This window comes from Loxodonta africana, chromosome 8, assembly GCF_030014295.1.
Source record: "Loxodonta africana isolate mLoxAfr1 chromosome 8, mLoxAfr1.hap2, whole genome shotgun sequence".
NCBI lineage: Eukaryota > Metazoa > Chordata > Mammalia > Proboscidea > Elephantidae > Loxodonta > Loxodonta africana.
Window position 1 is genome coordinate 87,906,126 of NC_087349.1, and position 21,524 is coordinate 87,927,649.

Sequence of the window (21,524 nt, forward strand, 5' to 3'; positions counted from 1 at the left end):
AACCTGGGCGGATCCTCCAGTTCTGGGGCTTAGAGTGGTAAGGACTCTGGGTCTCCTCTTCTATGTGGGTGGGAGCCTGGACTGACCCCCTCAGCCCTGCTTGGGAGCCCCGTTTATACTTTTGTCATTAACTAGGGGGAAATTCCCCCTGATAAGCCAAAGGGACAAAGACACAGAGCTCTGCACTCTCCATGGTGGGCAAGCCATGGACAGACCCTCAAAGCCAAGACAGGGGGAGAGGCTGAGAAGGGCATTTTTTCAGCTTAAAAAAAATTTTTTTTTTCCTTTTTAACAGCTCCTCTTTCAACATGTGGTTTGCTTTCTCCTTACTAATTGTTCAGATATAGAATCTTCCCATCTCCACAAATTAATATGACTCCATTTCTGGTAGGAAATTCTGACTTGCTCTCCCAGAGTCACCAACAATGAAGCAGGGGAAAGAGCAGGAGAAAAGGAATCTTGGCATAATGTTGTGAAATTAGACCATGGAAAACCCTAACAAATCCCTAAGTAAGTGTGACCAGAAGCTTCCTATTATATTTATAGTTCAGGAAATATTGTCTCTTCAGCTTGTGGAAACAAACAAGGCCCTTCACATTTCAGATGCCTTCTGCTTTCATATGGCAAGGAGCACAAATACACTCTGCCACTGGCTGAGACTGGATGTCTTCATAAAGCCCCCAGTGACAGAGTTCCCCCCGCAAGTAAGTTCCCCTCAGCAAAAACAACCCAAAAGCATGCATGAGAAGAAATAACTTATCTACAAAAAGAACAGATAACCAGCCATCCTCTTTAGTCTGCTTCCTATGAAAATAGGAAGAAAGGGGGGGAAATCCTCCAGCCACATTCACAGAAATCTGACTGGGTACTGAATTTTTAAAAAGTCATTTAACTCTATGTGGGTTGGCCTGCTCTCTTAAACTCCACTTAAGTTTTGCAAAGACTAAAACACACAAAAATAAGCAAGCTGACAATATTTGTAACCTGGAGTTTTTTTTTTTTTAATTCATGAGAAAGATTATATAATATGACGTTGGCTATGAGTCAAAGCAACCTTTCTGCCCATTCCCACACCCTCGGGTGGGATGTGGCCACAGAGGTGGTGTGGACGCCTTCTCTATGCAAGTCATACTCAAACCAACCTGCCAGCATCCCTATCGCTCTTTTCTCTGCTTCTAATATCAGTCACCAAGAAATCAGTCAAGTAAGATCACCAAATGAATAACTAAAATAGGACCTTGAGCCAAGGTTTTCCAATAAAGAACCCAAAACTCCGAGCAGCAAAGTAAAGAATTCAGAATTCTCACAGATACATATAGTAATAAAAGAGAATCCACACTCAAATAGAGTTCTTATTCTGATGTCCACTAAGATGTGAATACGTCTTCCCGAATGCTGAAATTTTAACGGTCACTCTACTAGGTTATACAAAACGATCTGCCTTGCCACTATTCATGAGAAGTGGAAAACGTGAGAGGGTCCCGTTTTTTAAAAAAGCTTCCCAGGTTTTGATTCGTGGACCTTGGGCTTTAGGGACATCTACTGGACCTACGGTGAGTGTAGGGGCCTCCTCACAATAAGGTATCAAATATATACTTTTAACAATTTCACTTTAAGCTGTTAGTAAACACTGTCACCAATGTACATGTGCAGAAAACTACACAGCTCCTAAAGTGAAAAGCATGTGGAGACAGGCGATCTTGTTTTTTGTTTCATTTGAGTCCAGTTGGAGAATTTGGCTTAATTCCTCAGAAGGTTGGGGAGAAATCTGCTATATCTCTCATGGTTGCCCGTCCAGAGAAAGACCCCAGGACAGGCCACATCATCCCCACTAAAGAATGTGGAGGGGTGGGGCAGGAAGGGGTAGCTGGGGCCAAGCTGGAATTGTACCCAGGAAAAATTTATTTCACCTTACTTCACCCGTTGGTGCAATTTTGGGGACTGTTTTGGAAATCATAGATTATGTAAATTTCCTGAGATCAAACAGAAAGAGCAGCTAACAAAAGAAAGGTGGAAATCTCCTACTGACAAACGACCCATTTCTTTCCTAACTACCCTTTATGACGTGTCAGGAAAAACAACCTAACAGCTCTGGGGACTTTTAAGTTGGGCATTGAAGGCACCTCGATTTCCCCTCAAACTTTAGGGCACAGTTGGGAAGAGAGAGAATTTGTATGTTGAGGGAGAGTAAATTTCTCTAATCTTTAATGTTACTAGGAGGACTCCTAAATTGTCTTTTGAGGGTCCTGGGAGCAGAAGTTTAAACTCTACAAAGGAGCAGAGGAAAAGGCAAGAAGAGAGGGAGAAGAAAAGCCAGGCGGAAGAAAAGAAAGCGCTTAACCCCTTTCATTTAGCCTGGGGATTCAAAGACTAAAGTTAAATCCGGCCATAAAGTTTATTGCTTCGGATTCACAGGCGGGTGAGAACAGTCCCACCGAAAGAAAAAGAACGTGCAGGCAAACAGGGTTCAGGGCCTGGTCCCGGGTGAGGGGAAGGAGGTGCTTAGCCCCCCTTCCCAGGTGGGGAGCCACGGTCCTCAGCGCCCTGCCGGCGCTCGCAGCCTGGGCTCGGCCTCACAATCCAGGGGCGCAACCTGCGCCCGGCCGGCCTCTGCTACCATCCACCGCTTTCGAGCCAGTCTGAAACTCGGCCCCGAAGGCCGCCGCCTCAATTTAGTCCTGCCAAATGACCCCGGCCCGCGAAGACATATTGCCACAGCCCCATAAGGAATCTCGCCAGAGTCTGCCTCGGCCCTGCCCGGGCCTTTCTTTCAAACTCCTAAGCGCAGCACAGCCGTGGGCGCCCGCAGCCGGCGCCCCACTGTCTCCCAGCCCCCACCCCAGGGCTCCACGACCCCCAAAGAGCCGAGACCCGGCCAGATCCCTTTGGTGGGGGCGGCGGCCCTGCCAACTCTCCCCACACAGGCCCATTCGCACTCAAAAAAATCATCTTTTTGCACGCCGGCGAGAGCAGCGGAAGTCATTAACATCCGCGGTGGTGCAGCAATTAAAGTTAGGCCTGGGGATGCGGCGCGGCCACAAGCCCTTTATGGGCTGGTGCCTCCGCCAAGAGGCTCCTGGCGCTGCTGATTTGGGCAGAGGAAAAGTTTGCTCTCCCGCTTTTGAATGGAGATGCAGCCTCAGAGTTAGGGAACCAGAGAGAGTAAGAGAAAGGGAGAGCGAGGAAGAAAGTTTTCAGGGTACAAATAAACTTGAAAGCGCTCAGAAGGCGAGCTTACCTTAACTTGAAGGGAGGCATTTTTCAGAGTTTTGAGAACTTGTGGTTTGGGCACTTCTGGACCTAAAATTGACAATTTGAATGACCAGGCGGCACACGTAGCCTGCAAAAGAGTCAAATGGAGTCCAGCGTCAGTGAGATTATATGTTATGTGGTATATAATGTTGGATGTCAACTCCCCAAAACCATAAAACTTACTTTAATGGCCCCACGTGACGTTTTATAGCCAGTGAGCCGATCTGTCTGTGCTATGGATGATTTTACGATCTAATTCATAGACAAAACCCTATTCATTTGGCACCCAAATGTCATATAGCCGGAACTGGGGCTTATAAAGTTTACTGTTTTATAACTTTTAAAAGGAAAGACGGCATCAGTGTAAGCGGTCGGTAAATGTGCAAATCTCTAGTTGCGCTTTAGCTGCTCTGAGGAGTTTTCCCAATCGAGCTAGGATGGGGTAAGTAACCTTCCATTTGTAGCCAACTAATTGTAGTAAAAGAAGCCAACCGGGTTCAGAGCGAGGTGCGGGGAAGGGGTGCTGGGGTGGGTTGGGGCAGAGGGTTTGGGGGCCACAACCTGGCATAGCAGCCTCTGCAGCAAGCAGAGGCCCAGGACTGCCTTAGGAGAGAGGCAGGACCTGTGTGGGCCCTGAGGACTGCTAACAAAGCCCCGGGTTCTTCCTCCTTTTTTTCTTTCTCCACCTCTTCTTTTTGTACCCAGAAAGTTAACTTTGTTTTCTCAGAGATGGGCAAGGTGGACTCAGGCTTTGGACTTGCCTGCAGCTTTTTCCACTTTCTGCCCTGAGCTTTCGGATGGGTCAGAGGGAGGAGGCGGCGGGTCAGGGTGTTGGGCTGAGGCCTCCTTGCACAGGCAGGCTGCTCAGGTAGCCTCATTCTCTGGCTTCCAGGGCTGGACAGAGAGACAGGAAAGCAGAAAAGCAGAAAGAGCCGCTCACTAGTTGGCACAAACCAGACCAAGAGAACTTACAATAGAAAGTTTATTTTTTGTTTCCAGTCAGTATTTTTTTCTTAAAAACAAATACAAAAAAAAAAAAAAAAAAAGCTGATCACAGTTTGCTTAAACAGCCAGACTTGGACAATATTTGTAACTTTGTTCACAAAAACATACATCACTGAAGCTGCGCTTATAAGAGCCACTTCCAGAGTTCGTGCAAAGGGTCCTACAAAGGCACGCAGGGACACACCGCTCGGAGTCACAGTTTTCATCACAGAGTCACTAGTCACTATACGTCAAACAAGTTGTGTCTCATCAAGTCATCTCTACAACAGCATTAATTACACAGGGAATATAGGTAGTTTGAATAAAAATATCTTTAACAGCTTGGAGCTATTGAGACAGAAACACTCCCACGCACATGCACAGTTAAACAACTCGAGTGCAACACACAACATTGGCACTAAACGAGGTCAAAGGGGGATTTTTGTGTGTGTTTTTTTTCCTCTTTTCTTTTTTGTTATAGTTACTTCAAGTAACAGCTTGCTTCATATAAATAAGTTAAAACATCTATTTTTTTTTCAAGACAAAGCCATTCAGGACAAAGAGATGAACAGAAAGCAGATCTACTTATACAGGCGCTATCATGGCAATAAACAGGCTCATGATTAAAAGATGAATTAGGGCAACGAGAACAGGGCTTCTTCACAGAAGGAACACAAGGGAGTTTCAGAAAGTCACCTTAGTACTGACACTATGCGGGATCCGCTAATACTGCTCAGTACTTTTAACGCTCAGATACTCAGGGGCGGAAGGCCCCTCCCGCCGCCGCCATACTCATGCTTTTCAGCTTATTATCTTTTTTCCACTTCATTCTCCGGTTTTGGAACCAGATTTTAATTTGTCTCTCGGAGAGGCAAAGAGCATGTGCTATTTCAATCCTTCTTCGGCGGGTCAGGTAGCGGTTGAAGTGGAACTCCTTCTCCAGCTCCAAGGTCTGGTAGCGCGTGTAGGCCGTCCGGGCCCTTTTGCCTTCCGGGCCGCCTATGTTGTCTGCAACAGAAAAGTCAGTGGTTTAGCCACCAACTCCTCAGCCCCTGGCTTCCGAAGTCGCCAGATGGATGAGCCAGGGTCCTGAGCAGTGAACGGGAGAGAGAGGCTCAACAAGTCCTCCCTCCATGCCCTCCCACCCCTCTCGAATTTCCTTCCCTCTTCCTTTCTAGAGAGAAAACAATACGATTTGGATTCTGGGAACAATTGGCCCATTGGAACCTCGTCCTGTAGGACCGCCCGGGTTGCCCTCGCCCCTCTCCTGCCCTCTGGCCCTGCCCCTGGGGCGCCCCGAGCCGGGGCACAGCCCTCCCAGGCTGCCCACAGCTCAGAAAGCCACCAAAGCACGGCCCTTTCCTAAGCGCCCAAGTGGCCTCCAGATCACCCTTCCTTAAAGTTCCAGCCCCGCCATCCGCCTTCTGCTCCAGCCTGCACGCTTGGGGCGCCTGCTTTCTTTTTCTTATCTTCTCTCTCCCTTCTGCCCCCAAACTTCAGAATCTCGCCGGCTTTCCCCTCGATTGTTCCCTCCAAGCTCCTTTTCGGGGGCTCTAATTAGTAACGCTGTTTCCCCAGCGTAGCCTTTCTCATAAATTATCCACCCTGACAAGCCCGATTCACGGACCCTATTGCCATCCTCTACCTCTCTGCATCCTACTCGGCTGGTTTGACCGAGGAGCGCGTTCCGAAGCGCTGGGGCTCGAGATTTTTTTTTTTTTCCTTTCCCCCTTTAACGTCTAAACTTGCCCGGTCAGCGGCCGTTTTCCTCCCCCCCCCCCCCATTTGCGAGCTCCGGGCGCTGCAGAGAAGAGAAGGAGGAAGCAGCAAGGCAGGGGAGGGAGAACGGTGGGGCTGGGAGAGAGAAGACCAGGGAAGAGGCAAGGAGACAGGGCAGCAAAGGAGAGAGGACCGAGAGCCGCGCCCCCGCAAATTTAGAAAAAGGCTGGCTTTACCATGACTTATGTGCAGCTTGCGCATCCAGGGGTAGATCTGGGGTTGGGCAGGCGGCGCCGGGCTCGGCTCACTCTGCGCGCTCGCCTGCTCGCTGCTGGCGGGGGTGTCCTCCTCGGCTGCGGACGCCGTGCCAACCCCCTCTCTGCTGCTGATGTGGGTGCTGCCGGCGTTGGCCGAGGCGCCGCTGGAGTTGCCCAGGGAGTTTTTCCCACCGTGATGGCTGTCGCTGCCGGGCGAGGGGGCCACGGCGGAGCAGGGCAGCGGGTCGGGCGGAGGCGAGTGCGTGGACGTGGCCGGCTGGCTGTACCTGGGCTCGGCGGGTGCCGCGCTGGCGCCGGCCGCATAGCTGCGGGCGCGCTCTCCGGAGCCAAAGTGGCCGGAGCCCGAGCGGCCGACGCTGAGATCCATGCCATTGTAGCCGTAGCCGTACCTGCCGGAGTGCATGCTCGCCGAGTCCCTGAATTGCTCGCTCACGGAACTATGATCTCCATAATTATGCAACTGGTAGTCCGGGCCATTTGGATAGCGACCGCAAAATGAGTTTACAAAATAAGAGCTCATTTGTTTTTTGATATGTGTGCTTGATTTGTGGCTCGCGGTCGTTTGTGCGTCTATAGCACCCTTGCACAATTTATGATGAATTATGGAAATGACTGGGACATGTACTTGGTTCCCTCCTACGTAGGCACCCAAATATGGGGTACGACTTCGAATCACGTGCTTTTGTTGTCCAGTCGTAAATCCTGCCTGATGACCTCTAGAGGTAAACTCGTGCACTAATGGGGGAGTTGGGTGGAGGCGAGAGGGGTGGCGTGCGCGCCCCGGGCTCGTGCCCGTCGTCGGCCGCCGCCGTTCAGTCGGACTCGAGCGCCACCCGCTGGAGGCACGGCGCATCGCCCCGCTTCCGACCCCGGGCTGCAAGGGCCGGGGTCGAATTGAGGTTACAGCCCATTACGGCAAAATTATTGCATTTCCCTCGCAGTTCCATTAGGATGTACCAATTGTGAGGCCGTCAGCTGCCGATCGTGCGCCCGGCCAGGATGCAGAGGATTGGGGGGAGATGGTGGCTTGAATTTTGTTATTTACGACAACTTTATTTCCCCCGCTTTGCAGCCCCTCTGATTTTGTGTCGAGGTTGAGCTCGGTTCTGCCCGTCCTGCCGGCAGCTCTGAATTTTGAAAATACAGATATCACCTTCGGGGAAGGGGGGAGGCCGTTTAGCCAATTGGTGAAATAAATCCTGCCCGCAGCAGCAGCAGCAGCTACAATTACGGCTCTGTTTTTGTGAGCGCATGAGGGACGGTGTCCCTGCAGCTCATAAATGACAGACGTCTATTAAAGATAGCTTTTGTGTAGTGTTTTTCCGAGACGAGGTCAAATTCCATACACTTTTATGACCGGAGTCGATTCTTCTGTAGTGAAAATACGGTTTTCGTGTCACTAGCTTGCTATTTGATTTGCTTAAGTATCCAGCCGGGAGAATCTTCACCGCCGGGTCCCCTTTCCCGAGCCAGCCGGGCCCCAAGTCTGAGGGTTCTCTGTGAGCCCAGCAAGTGGGCCTAGGCTCCCCGTGGCTGCAGAGGCTATTTGGGAGCTGGGGATCCGTAGGCCGAGTTATTGGGGTCTTGCTTAGACCTCCAAGGGTTAAGGGAGGACGCTAATAGAAGCATGTTGTTGCAGTGCCTAGTAGCTCCGTGGTTATTTTCCTGGACTCCGGAAGACGAAAGCAAATCACAAATATAGCCGAGAGGCAAGGAGGACCTCCCGGTTGGAAATTGGGCATCGCAGGAGCACTAGCACGCTTGGAAGCCGGGTCTCTAGCCGCTCCCATGGCCCTGGGCCCCCTTGCTTGGCTCTTAAAGCTGCTGTGGTAGCGGCGCCGGCGCTGAGTCAGAGGCGGGGAGCGGGAATCGAGAGCTGGGAGCCTTCGGCAGCCGGGTCACTTCCCGGGCTGTAAAATTCCACGCGGGCCCAGGTTGGCTCGACTTGGCTGAGGCTACTTCTCGTGCACTGGCGGTTGCACACCGGGCTAAGAGGCTCAGGTTTCTCGAGGGCCCCCTTTGTTACTTGCGCTCCTTTCTGTCTGGGGGTGGCCTGGGAGGGCATGGCAGGGCTAGGACCCAGGTTCGTAGGCCCCCTCTTTCCAGTGGCAGGAGTTGATTTTGTGGTGCCCTCTGGGGCTTGGTGGCAGGAGAACAGGCAGAGACGCCCAGACCCCAAATGGGGCTTGACCCGGTCTCCTTCCTCCCCAGAAACCGACAAGAACCCCAAACTCTGAGCTCAGGACGCGGAAAGATGCTCCCACAAGAGCCTGGGACGAATTTACGGCGCGCCTGGGGACCCCAGAACCGGTTTGGGCAGCCTTGGGGAGCGGGACTGTATGTGCGCAGCGCGACCGGCTTCACCACTCAGATTGGGTGTTTGAGGCTTTTGTTTTTTGGTAAGAAATGCCCAGACGCTTGCAAAGCTTCAGGCTCCCCTGAAGCTGCAGCCCCCAGATGGGAGCAGGCGGGAGAAAAGTTGGGGAGCAGGCAAGGGCAAAGGGGCAAAGCCGAGGGTGGTTGCTGCGCTGGCCTGTTCTTTGCCCGGGCGTCTACTCGCCCGCCTTTGCCTCTGCGTCCTCCCCGCTGGGCTGCGTGGAATTGATGAGTTTATTCTCCTTTTTCCACTTCATGCGGCGGTTTTGGAACCAGATCTTGATCTGGCGCTCGGTGAGGCAGAGCGCGTTGGCGATCTCGATGCGGCGCCGCCGCGTCAGGTAGCGGTTGAAGTGGAATTCCTTCTCCAGCTCCAGCGTCTGGTAGCGTGTGTAGGTCTGGCGGCCTCGGCGCCCGTGGCTCCCGTACACAGCACCTGCGGGCAGAAATGGCCAGGCGCGGGTAAGCGAGGGTCGCAGCGCCGAACCAGCCAGCCCGCACCCTGCTCCTCCAGCCTCTGCGCAGGAAGCTACCCGGTCTCCACTCTAGCCTCTTCCACTATATTTGCGGAAAAAGCAGACTGGATGGGAGAAGATTGTTTCCTATCAAGCAAGACTTTTTTCCACCTTAAACGACTTAAGGTGGGAAGTTGCTGATTTTGAAAAATCTGACTCCTAAGAAAACCATTAAAGGCAAAATAATAGAACACCTGTTCTCAATTCAGGGCACCCGATTTGTGTTTTTGTGGGGGTGCAGTGTGTGTGCCTGGGAGTGGATGTGTGTGCAGCCCTGCAAGTAGTGTAGACACTCTGAATTCACACAGGGTCTCTGTGAGCATGTTTCCATGGCCAGCCATGTCAGATTCAGCATGCTCCTTGGAAAGGTAAAAATGGTCGGCCCTGTCAAATCCATGCAATGTCCCCCAAAAGTATATGGCCCTTCTGAGTCACACTGAGCTCCCTTGAAAAAAAGAGCTGGATTTTAAAACAAAACACTATAAGTTTTTAAATCCATATTAAACTCTGTCCTGCTCCAAGGGAAAAGGTGCTTCCTCGTTGGAGTTTCTGGAAACCAAAGGCAAAGAGAGGGAGCTACCCACGAATAGGCGTTTCTGGAAATGTAGGACTGTGTTGCGCTGTCTGTTCTGGTGCCAAAGGGGCCCATGGGTGAGGGACTTCCCCAGTCCGGGAGTATGAGGGTGTGTGAGGCTCAGACAAGGGCTCAGAAGGAGGCTGAAGTTGGCTAAGAGTAAGCAGTCGAGTGGAAGAGGGAGGGGGGAAGGGAGGAGAGAGAAAAAAAATTCTGAGGCTGGGGATGTGGCCCTCCAAGGCTTTGGGGAGATACTGAAGAGGCCAGATGGGGGCCTCTAACTACCCGGGTTTCTGAAGGGCAGAAAGTAGGTTGGGGGGGTTGGGAGGTAAAGTGAAGTTATCAGTGATATGGTGCAGAAGGCCCTCTCAGCTTGGAAACCTGTGCAGGGTGCTACCAGGGTGTACCTTGGGCAGGCTCTCCCTCCCATTCAGTATACTTCCTTCTTGCCCCCTCTGTTCGGTTTGCCCCTGTAATGGGTCTCACATAAAGTGGCAGTGACCCCCCTCCTTCCCCTAAGGTGTCACATTACATGGACACCAGCCCCTGTCTTTTCTCTGCCACTGCCTGATTGCCCCGTTGGGATTTTTTTTTTAATCTCCTTAAAAAGCCAAAGAAACTTTGCTCAATCTTCCTTTGTATTTCACTGTCTACTTTCTCTGCCGCCTTCTCTTTCCTTCTTTCCCTGATCCCTTCCCCTCTCCCTCCACTCTCCTGGGGGAGCTGCAGGGAAATGCCTTACCCGCGCAGGAGTTCATCCGCTGCATCCAGGGGTAAACAGGGCTCGTGTACTTCCGGTCGGTGCCTTCGTCATGGAGGGCTTTGCCCTGCACGCTGCTGCTGTCGGATTTGTACTGCTGCTCGGGAGTAAAGTGCAGGTAGTCCCCGGGGCCCCTCTGCTTGCCACTGCCCGAAGGCGAGGCGCCACTGAGGTCCTTATCAGAATAGAAACACGAGGCCCCGTACTCGTAGGACGCCCGGTTGCAGGCCAGGACCGAGTTGGACTGTTGGTAGAAACAAGGTGAGGTGTACGTCTTGTCCGGGAGGCTCGACGCCCCGTAGGAGGCCGGGAAGGGCCTCAGCGCGTCATAGCCGGCCGGGTAGAGGGGCAGCTGGCCCAGGAAGGAATCCTGGCCGCTGGGCAGGCTCCCGGGGAAAGTGGGATTCACAAAATAGGAACTCATTTGCGCACCCCTCTGCAGGACTGTGATTTGTTGTGTATTAGTACATCTGGCTATAACTATTAGTAGTCATCGAACTGGTTTGTTTCTGGATGGCCGAACGCCAAAAGCGACAGCAGCAAATCGCACCAGCTGACGCGGAGCCGGCCAATGGGAGCGAGCGCCGGAGCCCGCTCCCCGGGGACCGCGGCGACCGAGGCAGCAAAGTTACAAACAGCCCCCAGCCCGCCCGCCCGCCCGCCGCCCGCCCGGCAGATTAATGGGCGCGCACAGCCAGCCGGCCCGGCTCCCTTCCCGAACGCCAGCGGCGGGCACGCCCGGGCAGGGGCATAGAGACCAGGGTAGGGGCACAGGCACCGGGGCAGCCGCAGAGGTCTCGCCAGGCCCGCTGTTTTGCCTTGTTGGATTTTGCTGGGTTTTTCCTCCGAACAGGAAACCTGACAGCCCTGCGCCAGGAGGGGCGGTGACAAGGACGCCTTTGCTCCCTGCGGGACTTCCCTCCCTGTTTGGCCCTGACTTGCTCCTCCCCCTGAGCACCTCTACCCTTGGGTGCAGGTTCCACAGCTGGAGAAGGGGCTCCGAGAAACCAGGCCTTTACTCCTCCCTGCTCCTCACTCCTGCGCCTCAGGAATTATTTATGCGTTACTCCTTCCCCCCTTTTCATCCCCACCAGGGGTCTGGGCCTGGCGAGAGAGGAAGGCCCACCTCATGCTGACCAGGACCCGACGACCAAACATAGACTCTTCCCGCCTGCCCCCTCCTCATACACGTCTTCTTTGGGTTCCCTTGGGCTCCTCCAATTACCCGGCCTGCCAGGCCTCCAAGCACCCCCGCCATCTGTGCGCCCCCATCCTGCCTTTGAACCCAGAGAACTGAGAGGCCAGAAACCAGTGTTTTCAACAAGAAAGGGACCCACAGAAGAGCAGCCCTGAGACCGAGCTTCGCAAAGCCAGTTGTGGAACCTGCTCCCCTCACCCAGCGTCCTGGGACTCTGCCCTCCACTGCTAGGACCACTCCGAGCTGAGAGAGATCAGAATCCAGATGTGGAATCTCTCTGTCCTCATCCTAGAGGCGCAGGAGACACAGGGCTCCTGGCGGAGCGAGGGAAGAGAGGGCAGCTCTGCAGGGCCCAAGGCAGAGAGATAATTGATGAGCTTGGTATCCGGGGTACCCGACAACCAGCGCTGTCCTGGTCGACTCTCACTCCTGCCCTTCTTGGGACTGCTCCTGGGCCTGCCGCCCTTCCTTGCTCCAGGACTGAGAACAGTTGTCTCACCGGCTCCAGAAATCCTCTGAACTGATTTCGCTGCCATTCCAGGCCTGGTTGTCCCCAGACAAGACATGAAAAGCCTGTCCTCCTGCTCGCTCTTGCCTGAGAGGTGTGCCTTCGAGATAGTTGACTTTTACAGCACACGGATCAATCTAGTTTTGTAAAATGTGATATCGTTCCAGTGGCATTTTTATGACTGTGTTTGTTGGGCTTGTAAAACCCCTTGAATTAGCTTTAAAATCCTCAATTCTGTGGTGGCTGAGGAAAAACTATTTATACGATTTGGCTGAATTTCCGGAGGGTGTTTATAAGACTGTAAAACCCTGGCAAATGCAGGTTGAAGGGGTTCAGGACTTGGGGAGGGGCAATGCCCACTAGGAATCTGGCGACGACTTACTTAATCTCTTCCTTGCTTTCCGATTTTTTCCCTACCCTTCCTTCTCCTCAAAGGAAAAACATTGGGAAGGGGCTGGCCTAATGCTGGCCTCCACAGAGCCCACTCGGACACCCCTGCAAGTGGCTTGCCCTCTGTCTGCAAAGGGGCTGCACCCCAATCAGTCCAGCCCGGGAAAGTTTCTCCTTTGCAGATATAAAGGACGGCCTTGTAGGAGAGGTTAGAATTTGAAATTTCCCTTGTATTTCATCATGGAAATGCTCTGATAGGTAAAGATGAAAGCTCAGGAGTCAGTTAAAAATTAAAAAGGGAATTATTTCTTTAAATCCATGTTTGAAGAAAAGCATGTTTAAGTTATTGTTTCTTAAACAAGCCCATCTGATGACAATGATTTCAAGCAAGTTATTATTATTTAAGATGAAAATAATAGCCATATGGAGATGTTGATAAATGTTTCCGTTTATAATTTCTCTTTCATTCCTCCATGTCCTACACAGCGTTGGGGCTGGTGACAGTTTATTACTATTATTATTATTTGTTATGCTTTGACCTGGAGTCTCAATCTAATCATTGTCCTAGCCAACCAGAGAATTTGATTTCACAGCTAAGAGCCAAAAATATTATATTTCTAGTTTATGTAGGCACTAAGATGGAAAAAAAAATTAAATGGAAACCCCTACATTTTAGCCAAGGCTGGTGCATATCACAATATCATATTGGCAACAGACCAATCTATTTCTCCAACCAGCTTTAGGTGCTATTCGTGGAAAATATATACATATATATATATACACATGCATACATATACGTGTATATATGCCAAGATCCACTCAGGCAAACAAGAGCCCCAGACACCCACCGGAGTCTCTCTGGGATGGTGAGAATGGCCACCCAGAGCTCTCCTCTGTCAAAGCCACACAGAAAGTCCACTTACCTTTCAGCTGCTCTCCAAGGGGGGGCGGGACAGGATGGCGAGTAGGGCTTCACCGCCCGCCCTTTCGCGGAGCTGCCCATTGAGCTCCTCGACCTCCACTGGCCGGGGGCAGGTGACCGGGCAGGTGTGTGTGAAGGGGCTGGAAGGCCATCTTGCTCAGATCTCTAGCCCAGTCCAGAGCCCGTCGCACACAGGTGCGGCCTCTGCCCGTCGCAGGCCCTCGCCTGGAGCTAAAGCCCGCCTTTCTTGCCATAGCCAGTCCTCCTCAGGGCCAGCCAGGCTCACAGGCCTCAGGACTACAAGTGGTGTCTCCGATTTCAGAATCCCAAAATAGGCGAGCTCCCCGAACCGAACCAGCGTGCACCCTTGGGGCGCCTTGGGACGCGCAGTTTGGACAGAAGCAGCCATGACGTGACGCCTGTGCAACCGGTCTCCCTGCGGGAGGGGGCACCGAGTCTAGTCCGGCATCCAGCTCCGGTGGGGTGGCCGAGGCGGGGGGAGAGTTCCCGGCCAATCGGGCCCCCGGATGCCGCCCCCTACACCTCCACCTCACCCCTCTCTCCCCGGCCTGCTGGGGAATCTCCGAGGGGCCCGCACAGCAATCGCGCCAGGCTGTACGACGCTGGGCTGCGGCTGGCGTCGGTCCCGGCGACGGCCACAGCGTGGCAGCAGCGAGCGCCCTGCGTGGCAGTAATAAATAATCCGCCCCCGGCAGCCGCAGTCAGGCGGCGGGCCGCCCTGCGATGCCAGTACGCCTCTTTATCCCGCGGGAGCGCACCCACAGCGCGGGCGAACGTCCCAAACATCCCTTCTTCATAATCGAATGAATACCAAGATAACGTCTCAAGACGGGAAAACAACAACAACAACCAAAAACGAAAAACAAACAAACAAAACAAGAATTCGACTCCAGAACCTCGGGCTCCTTCCTTGTAGCTGTCTCGGGAACTCCCAGAACAAATCTGGCACCACGCACACCCAAACCGACCTACGGTCGGGTCCGTGCCCCCCTTGCTAGTAGAGTCAGCGCCTGCGGTGCCCTCTGCGCCTCCTCCAGGCAGCCGCACAGTCCTCTCTCGGCTCGCGAGGGTGGGGCGCGCTGTCTCCAGCTCGCCGCGCTGGGATGGGTGGGTGGGTGGAGGTCCCCCTATCGCCCAGACCCGGTTCGCGCCTTTCCTTCAACCTTAGCTGCGGGCCCCTGCCACCCGCACTAACCCCACAGCGCTCTCTGCACAGAAGCTTCCCGCCAAGCAACATTCAACCAATTAACCCCATCTTCTCCTCCGATACAGAATCCCATCTACGCACCTATTCCCCCTCCCAACGTTTCAGACCTCTCTCATCAGGAAACGGCGCGGAGGGAAGAAAGCAATCAGCGGCGGTCTCTGGCCCAATTAGTAAGTTCCCCTCCTCCCCGCCGTTCGATCTTTCTCTCCAGAAACCAGCTCTCACAGAAAGTAGAAGGTCCCCCCGTGCTGGAGCTAGGAAGACGCCTGTCGATTATTTCACTTTCCCCCTACCTCATCTCACCTTCCCAGGTCGGAAACTGTCTCCTGCTGTTAGAGAATTCAATCGAACCAATTGAGTAGTGAATGAAAAAATAAAAATCCAAACCCAAGAGGCCGGTGGGGGACGGAGGAAACGGGCCACTTCCCTTTGGGCTCCGTGGGGTCACTGGGGAGCGAGGGAGAAGACCCCAGTGCTGCCGCCCTGTGCCCGGGCCCTGTGCCACGGAGGGAAGGAGGGCATTTACTCCATAATAAGCCAGGGAGGGGAGCGTGCGTGTGAGTGAGTGATGTGTGGGGGCCGTAGTGTGTGTGTGGGGGGGGGCCAATGTGGGCTGTTGTATGTGGCTGAGGGTGAAGCGCCCCTCTCCAAAGCCGCCCTGGGTGCCCTCTCCCACTGCTGCCGCCGCAGGCTGCATCTCACTACCTTTGCTCCTGTCTCCTCCTCGCATGTCTCACCTTCAGATGGCGGCTCCCAGAAGCTCCTGACCCTCTGACAGCTGTCGCTTGAGCAGCCGGGGAAGCGAACTGTCCACTTTCCTGGTGCCAGAGGACGCAGAAATTAGCCAGGTTGCGAGTTGCAAAGCGGCCGCTGCGGCGATGGGAGCTGCACACGCCCCACCTCCGGCGGGAGCGGCCAGGCTGGGCCCGGCCTGGGCCTCCCCTCGCTCGCCATCGCCGGACAAAGCGCTGTCGAGCCCGGCTGGAAGGCAGAGCTCCGAAGTAGGCAGGACGGAGGCGAGCAAAAGAATGCGGCTCTATTCTCGCAAGGGAAATTATAAAAAAGTTCATGTTCACGGTTCCCATCCACATGACCGACAGCGGCCAATGGAAGGGCCGAACAACTCATAAAGTTGTATTGCAAAGTTGTAAATTTTCATAAACAACAACGGATTTATGACCCTTTCCCCATCCCTAAGAGGAGGCAGCTCTTCCACCGGCGCCATCTTACCACGCAGGCCTCCCCGACTTGGGGCAGCGAATTTTACAGACCTGGCTGGGCCCGGTTTTATTTTAAAAAACCGTAAGAGGCGGGCCCTGCTCAGGTAAGGATACCGGAGTACAGGTCTTTGGCAGCCCAGCTGAGGCTACTTTGCTCTGCCGCCACCACCCGTCGTCCTTTCCCCAGTCCCTGGTCCTTGCCGGAACCCTGACACCCCGGCCAGGCTGCGCAGCCGGAGATCTGCACCCCTGCCCCTCCCGGCATTCCTCTGCCGCAGTGTGGCCCGCTGCAGCAGATGCCCCGAATTCCACCTTTTAGTCTAGGGCTGGGTTCAGGGCACATGGGGGATCAGGGATGAATGGCAGGGTAGTCCCCCTTTTCAAACCCACCTCACACAGCCTTAGAAGAAAGGGCAGATTTGGGATCGGCTCACAGAATTTATGGAGGTTTCTAGGGAGGTTCCCAGACTAGGATATATCCATCGAAGACTGTTTTCAAGGGATCTGGAAGATGTTTTTGCACACATACAAAAACCAGACAAACATCTCCACACAGAGAAATGCACACATACAGTTACAGACACATGGAAACACATACGCTCAATTATGGATACAAAAATACATACAATATTGATCACAGAAATACATACAATTATGGACACAGAAACTCATTCACTTAATTATAGACAGAGAAATATATACAATTATAGGCACAGAAACACACTCTCAATTATGGACACAGAAATACACATAATTATGGACTCATGTAAAAATATATGCATACATGAAAACAAATATAAATATAGGTACTTGCATACCCACACATATTCACACATAAACACACACACACAAAAGGACATGACACCCAACACTTGGACTCAAGGAAAGTCACTCCACCTTTGCTTCCCCACTGCCCCTTTGGGTGCACAGACACAACAAGGGCTTGTCATCCAGCCATGCTCACCTCTTGCCTCCCCCAGGTCCCTTCTGGATCAAGCAGTCTGTGTTTCTTTGTTACCAAGCATCTTTATTATTCTGATACATAAAACACCATTAGCTGGGTAAAATGGGAAGCGTGCCTTCCCTGAACCTCGGAGTGGAGCCCAGGGGGATGCAGGACAACTAGGAGATGATGAAGGATGCTGGGAGGGCTTTGGCCCCCCTACCCGCTACAGTTAGGTCAAGACAACACACCATGCTACAAAGTCACCCCATTAACATATCTTTCCGGAGTCAAGACATTGCTTTACAAATGAGTTCCAAGACTATATAAATGACCAAAAAAAAAAATTGTTCAAATATACAGGATTTGTTATTGTAGGAAAAGTCAGGGTGTACATATTCAACACGGCTGGACAGTAGAACACAGGGGCCAGGGAAAGGGGCAGTATAGCTGGCAGCATCTCCATAGTCCTACTAAGCTGAAGCTAACCCAGAGGTGTGCAGCCAGCTCAGGAATGCTCCCTTCAAGAAGCAGAGTAATGGGCCTGAACTTGGGGTACCCAGGCCAGAGAAGGAGGGACTCTAGGTTGCAGCACTTAGAATGCTTTGGAATAAATATATTATTTTTCAATTTAAATAGAAGCCAAAGCCCTGTTCCCCGGATCCCAGTGCAGCCTTCAGGGACCCCAAAGGCTGCCTGCAAGAAGCAGCAAGGGCCTGGCCCGGGGTGGGGCCAGCACTAGGTAGCAGGCGAGCCAGCAAGCACAAAATAGGTAGTTTGGGGCAAATAGGTAGTACTGAAAGAGTCAGGTCCTTGGGGGGCATGGGGAGTGGTGCTGAGTGTCTGCCAGTGTTGGGACACAGTTGGGGCTTCCTGGGAGTGGAGGCCCGCTAGGGCTGAGCCCATAGGTAGTTTGGGAGTGCCTCATGCCGAGGCCTGTGCTAGGTAGTATTTTGGCCGGGCCAGCGCCTGGCCATCGGCCTGGGGTTGAGAGGGGTACCTGTTGGGGGGTCCTTGGAGCCAGAGGAGGTCCCCAAGGGGACCCAGTCTCTGTGGCCGCTCAGTTCAGAAGAGTTGGGAGCTGGAGTCGGTGATGGGGCGGGTAGGACTGGGGTTAGGGGAGCTGGGTGTTTTGCTGTTTTTTTTTTTTTAAACATTTTTTTTTCTTTCATGTTTGGAAATAAAACCAGTTAGTCTCTTAAAGATGCTTTCCCGACTGTCCGGTGCAGCCAGGGCCCTGCCTTGGCCCTTCATTCTTCCTCCTCATCTTCGTCCTCCTCCTCCTCGTCCTCGTCGTCGGCCTTGTCAGCGGCGGCAGTGGCGGCGTCAGCGGCGGTGGCGGCAGCGGGCACAGCGCCCTCGGGGGCTGCGACAGTGGTGGGCCCCTCGTCTTTATGCTCTTTCTTCCACTTCATACGGCGGTTTTGGAACCAGATCTTGATCTGGCGCTCGGTGAGGCAGAGCGCGTGGGCGATCTCTATGCGGCGCCGCCGCGTCAGGTAGCGGTTGAAGTGGAATTCCTTCTCCAGCTCCAGCGTCTGGTAGCGCGTGTAGGTCTGGCGGCCCCGCTTCCTGTCTGGCCCTGGAGCAGACGTGGGGACACACGCACACATGGATAGACATGCCGACAGAGACACGGATAGGACAGGGCATTAGCCAGCCTGCACTCCCAGAGCCTGCACCTTCCTCCCCGCCCTGACCCAGATGCTCCTCCGCTCCACCCCGTGCCCCAGGACTGAGCTAGGGGAGGAGGGCGGGCGGGTGTTTTCACCAGACCCAACTGCTGTGCCAGAAGCTCAGGCAGCTCTGTAAGGAGAGAAAGCGCACTCTCAACTTTACAACCACTCTTTCCAGCCGGCTACGCTTCCACAATGTCCTGCTTCCCCCTGACAAAGGGAAATTGTAAATATAGAGAGTGGGCAAGTGGGAGACACTGCGCTTTGGCCATTCAAAGACGAGCCGGTCGCCTCCCTGCCTTGTGGGCAAGTGGGCGACCCCTGAGCAGCCTGCACTCCTGGGGCGCCCTCCTTCCCAGGCAGCCCGCGCCCCCTTCTCTTCCTAGGGAGCTCCGACCCTCTGTCTCCCACTTCCTCCGGGCCCCCCGCCTTGAAATGGCCCCTGGCACCAAGGCGTGTGAGGAGCCCTGGAGAGATGGGCTCTCCTAGCTTTTGAGAAAGAAAAGCCAGGCTGAAAGGGAGAGGAGGAGGAAAGAAGAGAGGACTAAAGAGAGTGAAGAAAGAGAGAGGGGGAGAGAGCATAGCGAACAAACTTGATGCTAAAATTCCAAGGCAAATGGAGTTAAATAAATTTACGAGGATCGAACCCATTAATTGGACCATAAAAAGTTTTATGAGCCTCATTTACATACAATGCTACGGGCTCTCCACGCAATGGCGCCTCGGCTTTAATTAAAACCAGAAAAGCAGCGCCGCCAGGAGTCACAGGGCGGCCGCCTCACAGCCGCCTAGCTCCGCGCTCTGCGCTCCCGGGCCCCGCACTCCCCGCTCCGGCTCCCAGCTCCCGGCCACCCGCCCGCCTGTCCCGGCCGCCTAGCGGCTGCGCCTACCTGAAGATCGCATCCAGGGGTAGATGCGGAAATTGGCCTCGGCCGGGCCGTGCAGCGCGCCCTCGTCCGCCTTGTCGCAGGCGCCTTTGGCGAGGTCACTGCAGAGCCCGGGGATGTTTTGGTCGTAGGAGGCGCAGGGCAGGTTGCCGTAGGCGTCGGCGCCCAGGCCATAGCCAGACGCGAAGGGATTCTGATAGAGGGGGCTGTTGACATTGTACAAGCCCGGCACGGATGAGGTGAAGGCGCCGGCGCCCGCCCCGTAGCCGCTTCTCTGCGAGTTGGGCGCAAAGGAGCAAGAAGTCGGCTCGGCATTTTGGAACAGAGAAGCCCCCGCCGTATATTTGCTAAAAAGCGCGTTCACATAATACGAAGAACTCATAATTTTGACCTGTGATTTGTTGTCCGGCAGCTTTCAGTGTCGGTTTTACGAGGTAGCGTGATATATGATAACATTACACCCCCAGATTTACACCAAACCCCATTTTCTTTTGGACGGAGCTCGCTGCAGCACGTGACCGCCCACATGACCGCCTCCGCCAATCTCGGCCGCCCTCACAGGTGGTCTCGCTCCGCCGGGCCCGCGGCCGCCTAGAATGGAAGGGGAAGAGGCTCAAATATGTGGCCAACGAACCTGCCCGCGCGGGGTAGGCCAGGCAGTGTCCTGTGGGAAAAGGGCCCATGGGCCCCGCGACAGCGCCCAGCGGCCGCCAACCCGGGCGCTGGGGACTGCGGACGCCACGCGAGTCTGGCCGACTTAGCCCCCTCCTGCCTGTTCCGCGGAGTCTGGGGACCCAGAGGGGATGGAACCCCGGATCAAGCCGGCCAGTTCTCTCTGTCCCTCTTTCAGCCTGCTGACCCAGTCCCGGGAGGGTCTCTGCAGCACACGCCCCCGGCCGCCCCACAGTGGTCCTGCGGGCAGGTCTTGCTTTGGGCAAATTGACTCTTCTTATGTGTCCCCCCCACCCAGGTCCAGTGGGCGACAAGCCGGACTTGGACTCGGATCCGGACAGGGAAGGTGCAGCATCACTTCCAGCTGCAGCGAGAACGCCACCGCAAGCTAGAACCATGTGGTTCAAATAAAGTCAACATCTTCCAGCTTCCTTTCCTTAATCGGTAGCGGACTGTTTTCCTTCCTAAAGGCAACAGTGAAGTATTTATCTATTAATGAGCCTCATTTGCAAACAGATTTATTAACTGGAGTCCCGCACCCTTTCTCCCGGACACCGCGGCCCTGCAGGCTCGGTGCGTTTGCTCCTGGGCACCTGGCTGGCCGCGGCAGCCGCAGAAATGGCTGCACGCTCCTTTGTCCTTCCCGCAACCCCTGGCTCACTGGGAGCCGGGTCTCCTTTCCCCAGCTTGAAAGAACTCCAGACCCCGCACACTTCTGGGGCACCTCTAGCAACTTGAGGTTTTTGGCAGCCTTCAACCCAGCCACCTCTGGACCTCCACCCCAGCTCTCCCTCGTGGACTTGGGTGCCTCGAGGCAATGCATTTTTTAGAGCCCGGTTGGGAGAGAAGAGAGGAGGCCCAGGGCCTGAGGGTTACAGCCCACTGCGGACCTTCGTTTATTTTGAAGACGCCAAAAATAAAAGGGAGACCCTCCAGAGGAGCCACCTAGCTTTGTCAGGCTTCACCTTTCCAAAAGCCAGCTCCCTGATAGAGGGAGTGCAGAGTAATCTCACTCCCTCCCAACTTGGCCCCCAACTCCCGGCGCTTACCTTCCCAGCCTCTCACCCTTGCACAGGCAGAGTTGGGCCCCAAAGCCCCTGCGGCCCACCGCTCCGGAGAGGGTGGTGGGGTGAACCCTTCCTCTAAACGCCTCATAAACTGCCCAGGCCACGCTGGGAGCCCCACTGCCGGGTCAGGACGCCTTTTACTGCCCAGCTCGATTGCACACCATAAACCCTACCTCACAATGGAATTGCCCCGGAAATTCTTTAAATTATAGAGTTTGGTCCTTGTGTACAAAGCGCTTTCCATCACTTTAAGAGGGTCCCGGCTGCCCCTAGTTCACCGCACCCTATCAGGGGGTCCTGGGAGCACAAAAGGTGGCGGGAGGATTTAGACCAGAAAGCGCATGAGTCCCAGCTC

The 21,524-nt window shown here is 54.1% G+C and overlaps 3 protein-coding genes across 3 annotated transcripts; all 3 read right to left on the reverse strand.

The window, feature by feature from the left end:
* Positions 1-4,328: 4,328 nt before the first annotated feature.
* Positions 4,329-6,989, reverse strand: HOXA5 (homeobox A5). The gene is made up of 2 exons (XM_064290100.1): positions 6,192-6,989; positions 4,329-5,244 (listed from the first exon to the last, which is right to left on the reverse strand). Exons 1-2 carry the CDS (start codon positions 6,751-6,753, stop codon positions 4,994-4,996), a joined length of 813 nt encoding a protein of 270 aa, XP_064146170.1. The 5' UTR covers positions 6,754-6,989; the 3' UTR covers positions 4,329-4,993.
* A 1,796-nt stretch (positions 6,990-8,785) lies between these two features.
* On the reverse strand, positions 8,786-10,882 carry HOXA6 (homeobox A6). Its single transcript, XM_003407057.4, has 2 exons — positions 10,441-10,882; positions 8,786-9,045 (listed from the first exon to the last, which is right to left on the reverse strand). Exons 1-2 carry the CDS (start codon positions 10,880-10,882, stop codon positions 8,786-8,788), a joined length of 702 nt encoding a protein of 233 aa, XP_003407105.2.
* A 7,209-nt stretch (positions 10,883-18,091) lies between these two features.
* HOXA7 (homeobox A7) lies at positions 18,092-19,910 on the reverse strand. The gene is made up of 2 exons (XM_003406931.3): positions 19,434-19,910; positions 18,092-18,449 (listed from the first exon to the last, which is right to left on the reverse strand). The coding sequence occupies exons 1-2, from the start codon at positions 19,810-19,812 to the stop codon at positions 18,118-18,120; spliced, it is 711 nt and encodes a 236-aa protein (XP_003406979.1). The 5' UTR covers positions 19,813-19,910; the 3' UTR covers positions 18,092-18,117.
* Positions 19,911-21,524: the final 1,614 nt, after the last annotated feature.

What these genes read in the sequence shown, in the direction of transcription:
- HOXA5 (XM_064290100.1), bottom strand. Translation starts at nt 6,753, where the DNA reads ATGAGCTCTTATTTTGTAAACTCATTTTGCGGTCGCTATCCAAATGGC. An exon ending in CAAGCTGCACATAAGTCATG is followed by an intron (nt 5,245 to 6,191) that starts GTAAAGCCAGCC and finishes TTTCTGTTGCAG; the next exon opens with ACAACATAGGCGGCCCGGAA.
- HOXA6 (XM_003407057.4), bottom strand. Translation starts at nt 10,882, where the DNA reads ATGAGTTCCTATTTTGTGAATCCCACTTTCCCCGGGAGCCTGCCCAGC. An exon ending in GCGGATGAACTCCTGCGCGG is followed by an intron (nt 9,046 to 10,440) that starts GTAAGGCATTTC and finishes TTCTGCCCGCAG; the next exon opens with GTGCTGTGTACGGGAGCCAC.
- HOXA7 (XM_003406931.3), bottom strand. Translation starts at nt 19,812, where the DNA reads ATGAGTTCTTCGTATTATGTGAACGCGCTTTTTAGCAAATATACGGCG. An exon ending in CCCCTGGATGCGATCTTCAG is followed by an intron (nt 18,450 to 19,433) that starts GTAGGCGCAGCC and finishes CGTCTGCTCCAG; the next exon opens with GGCCAGACAGGAAGCGGGGC.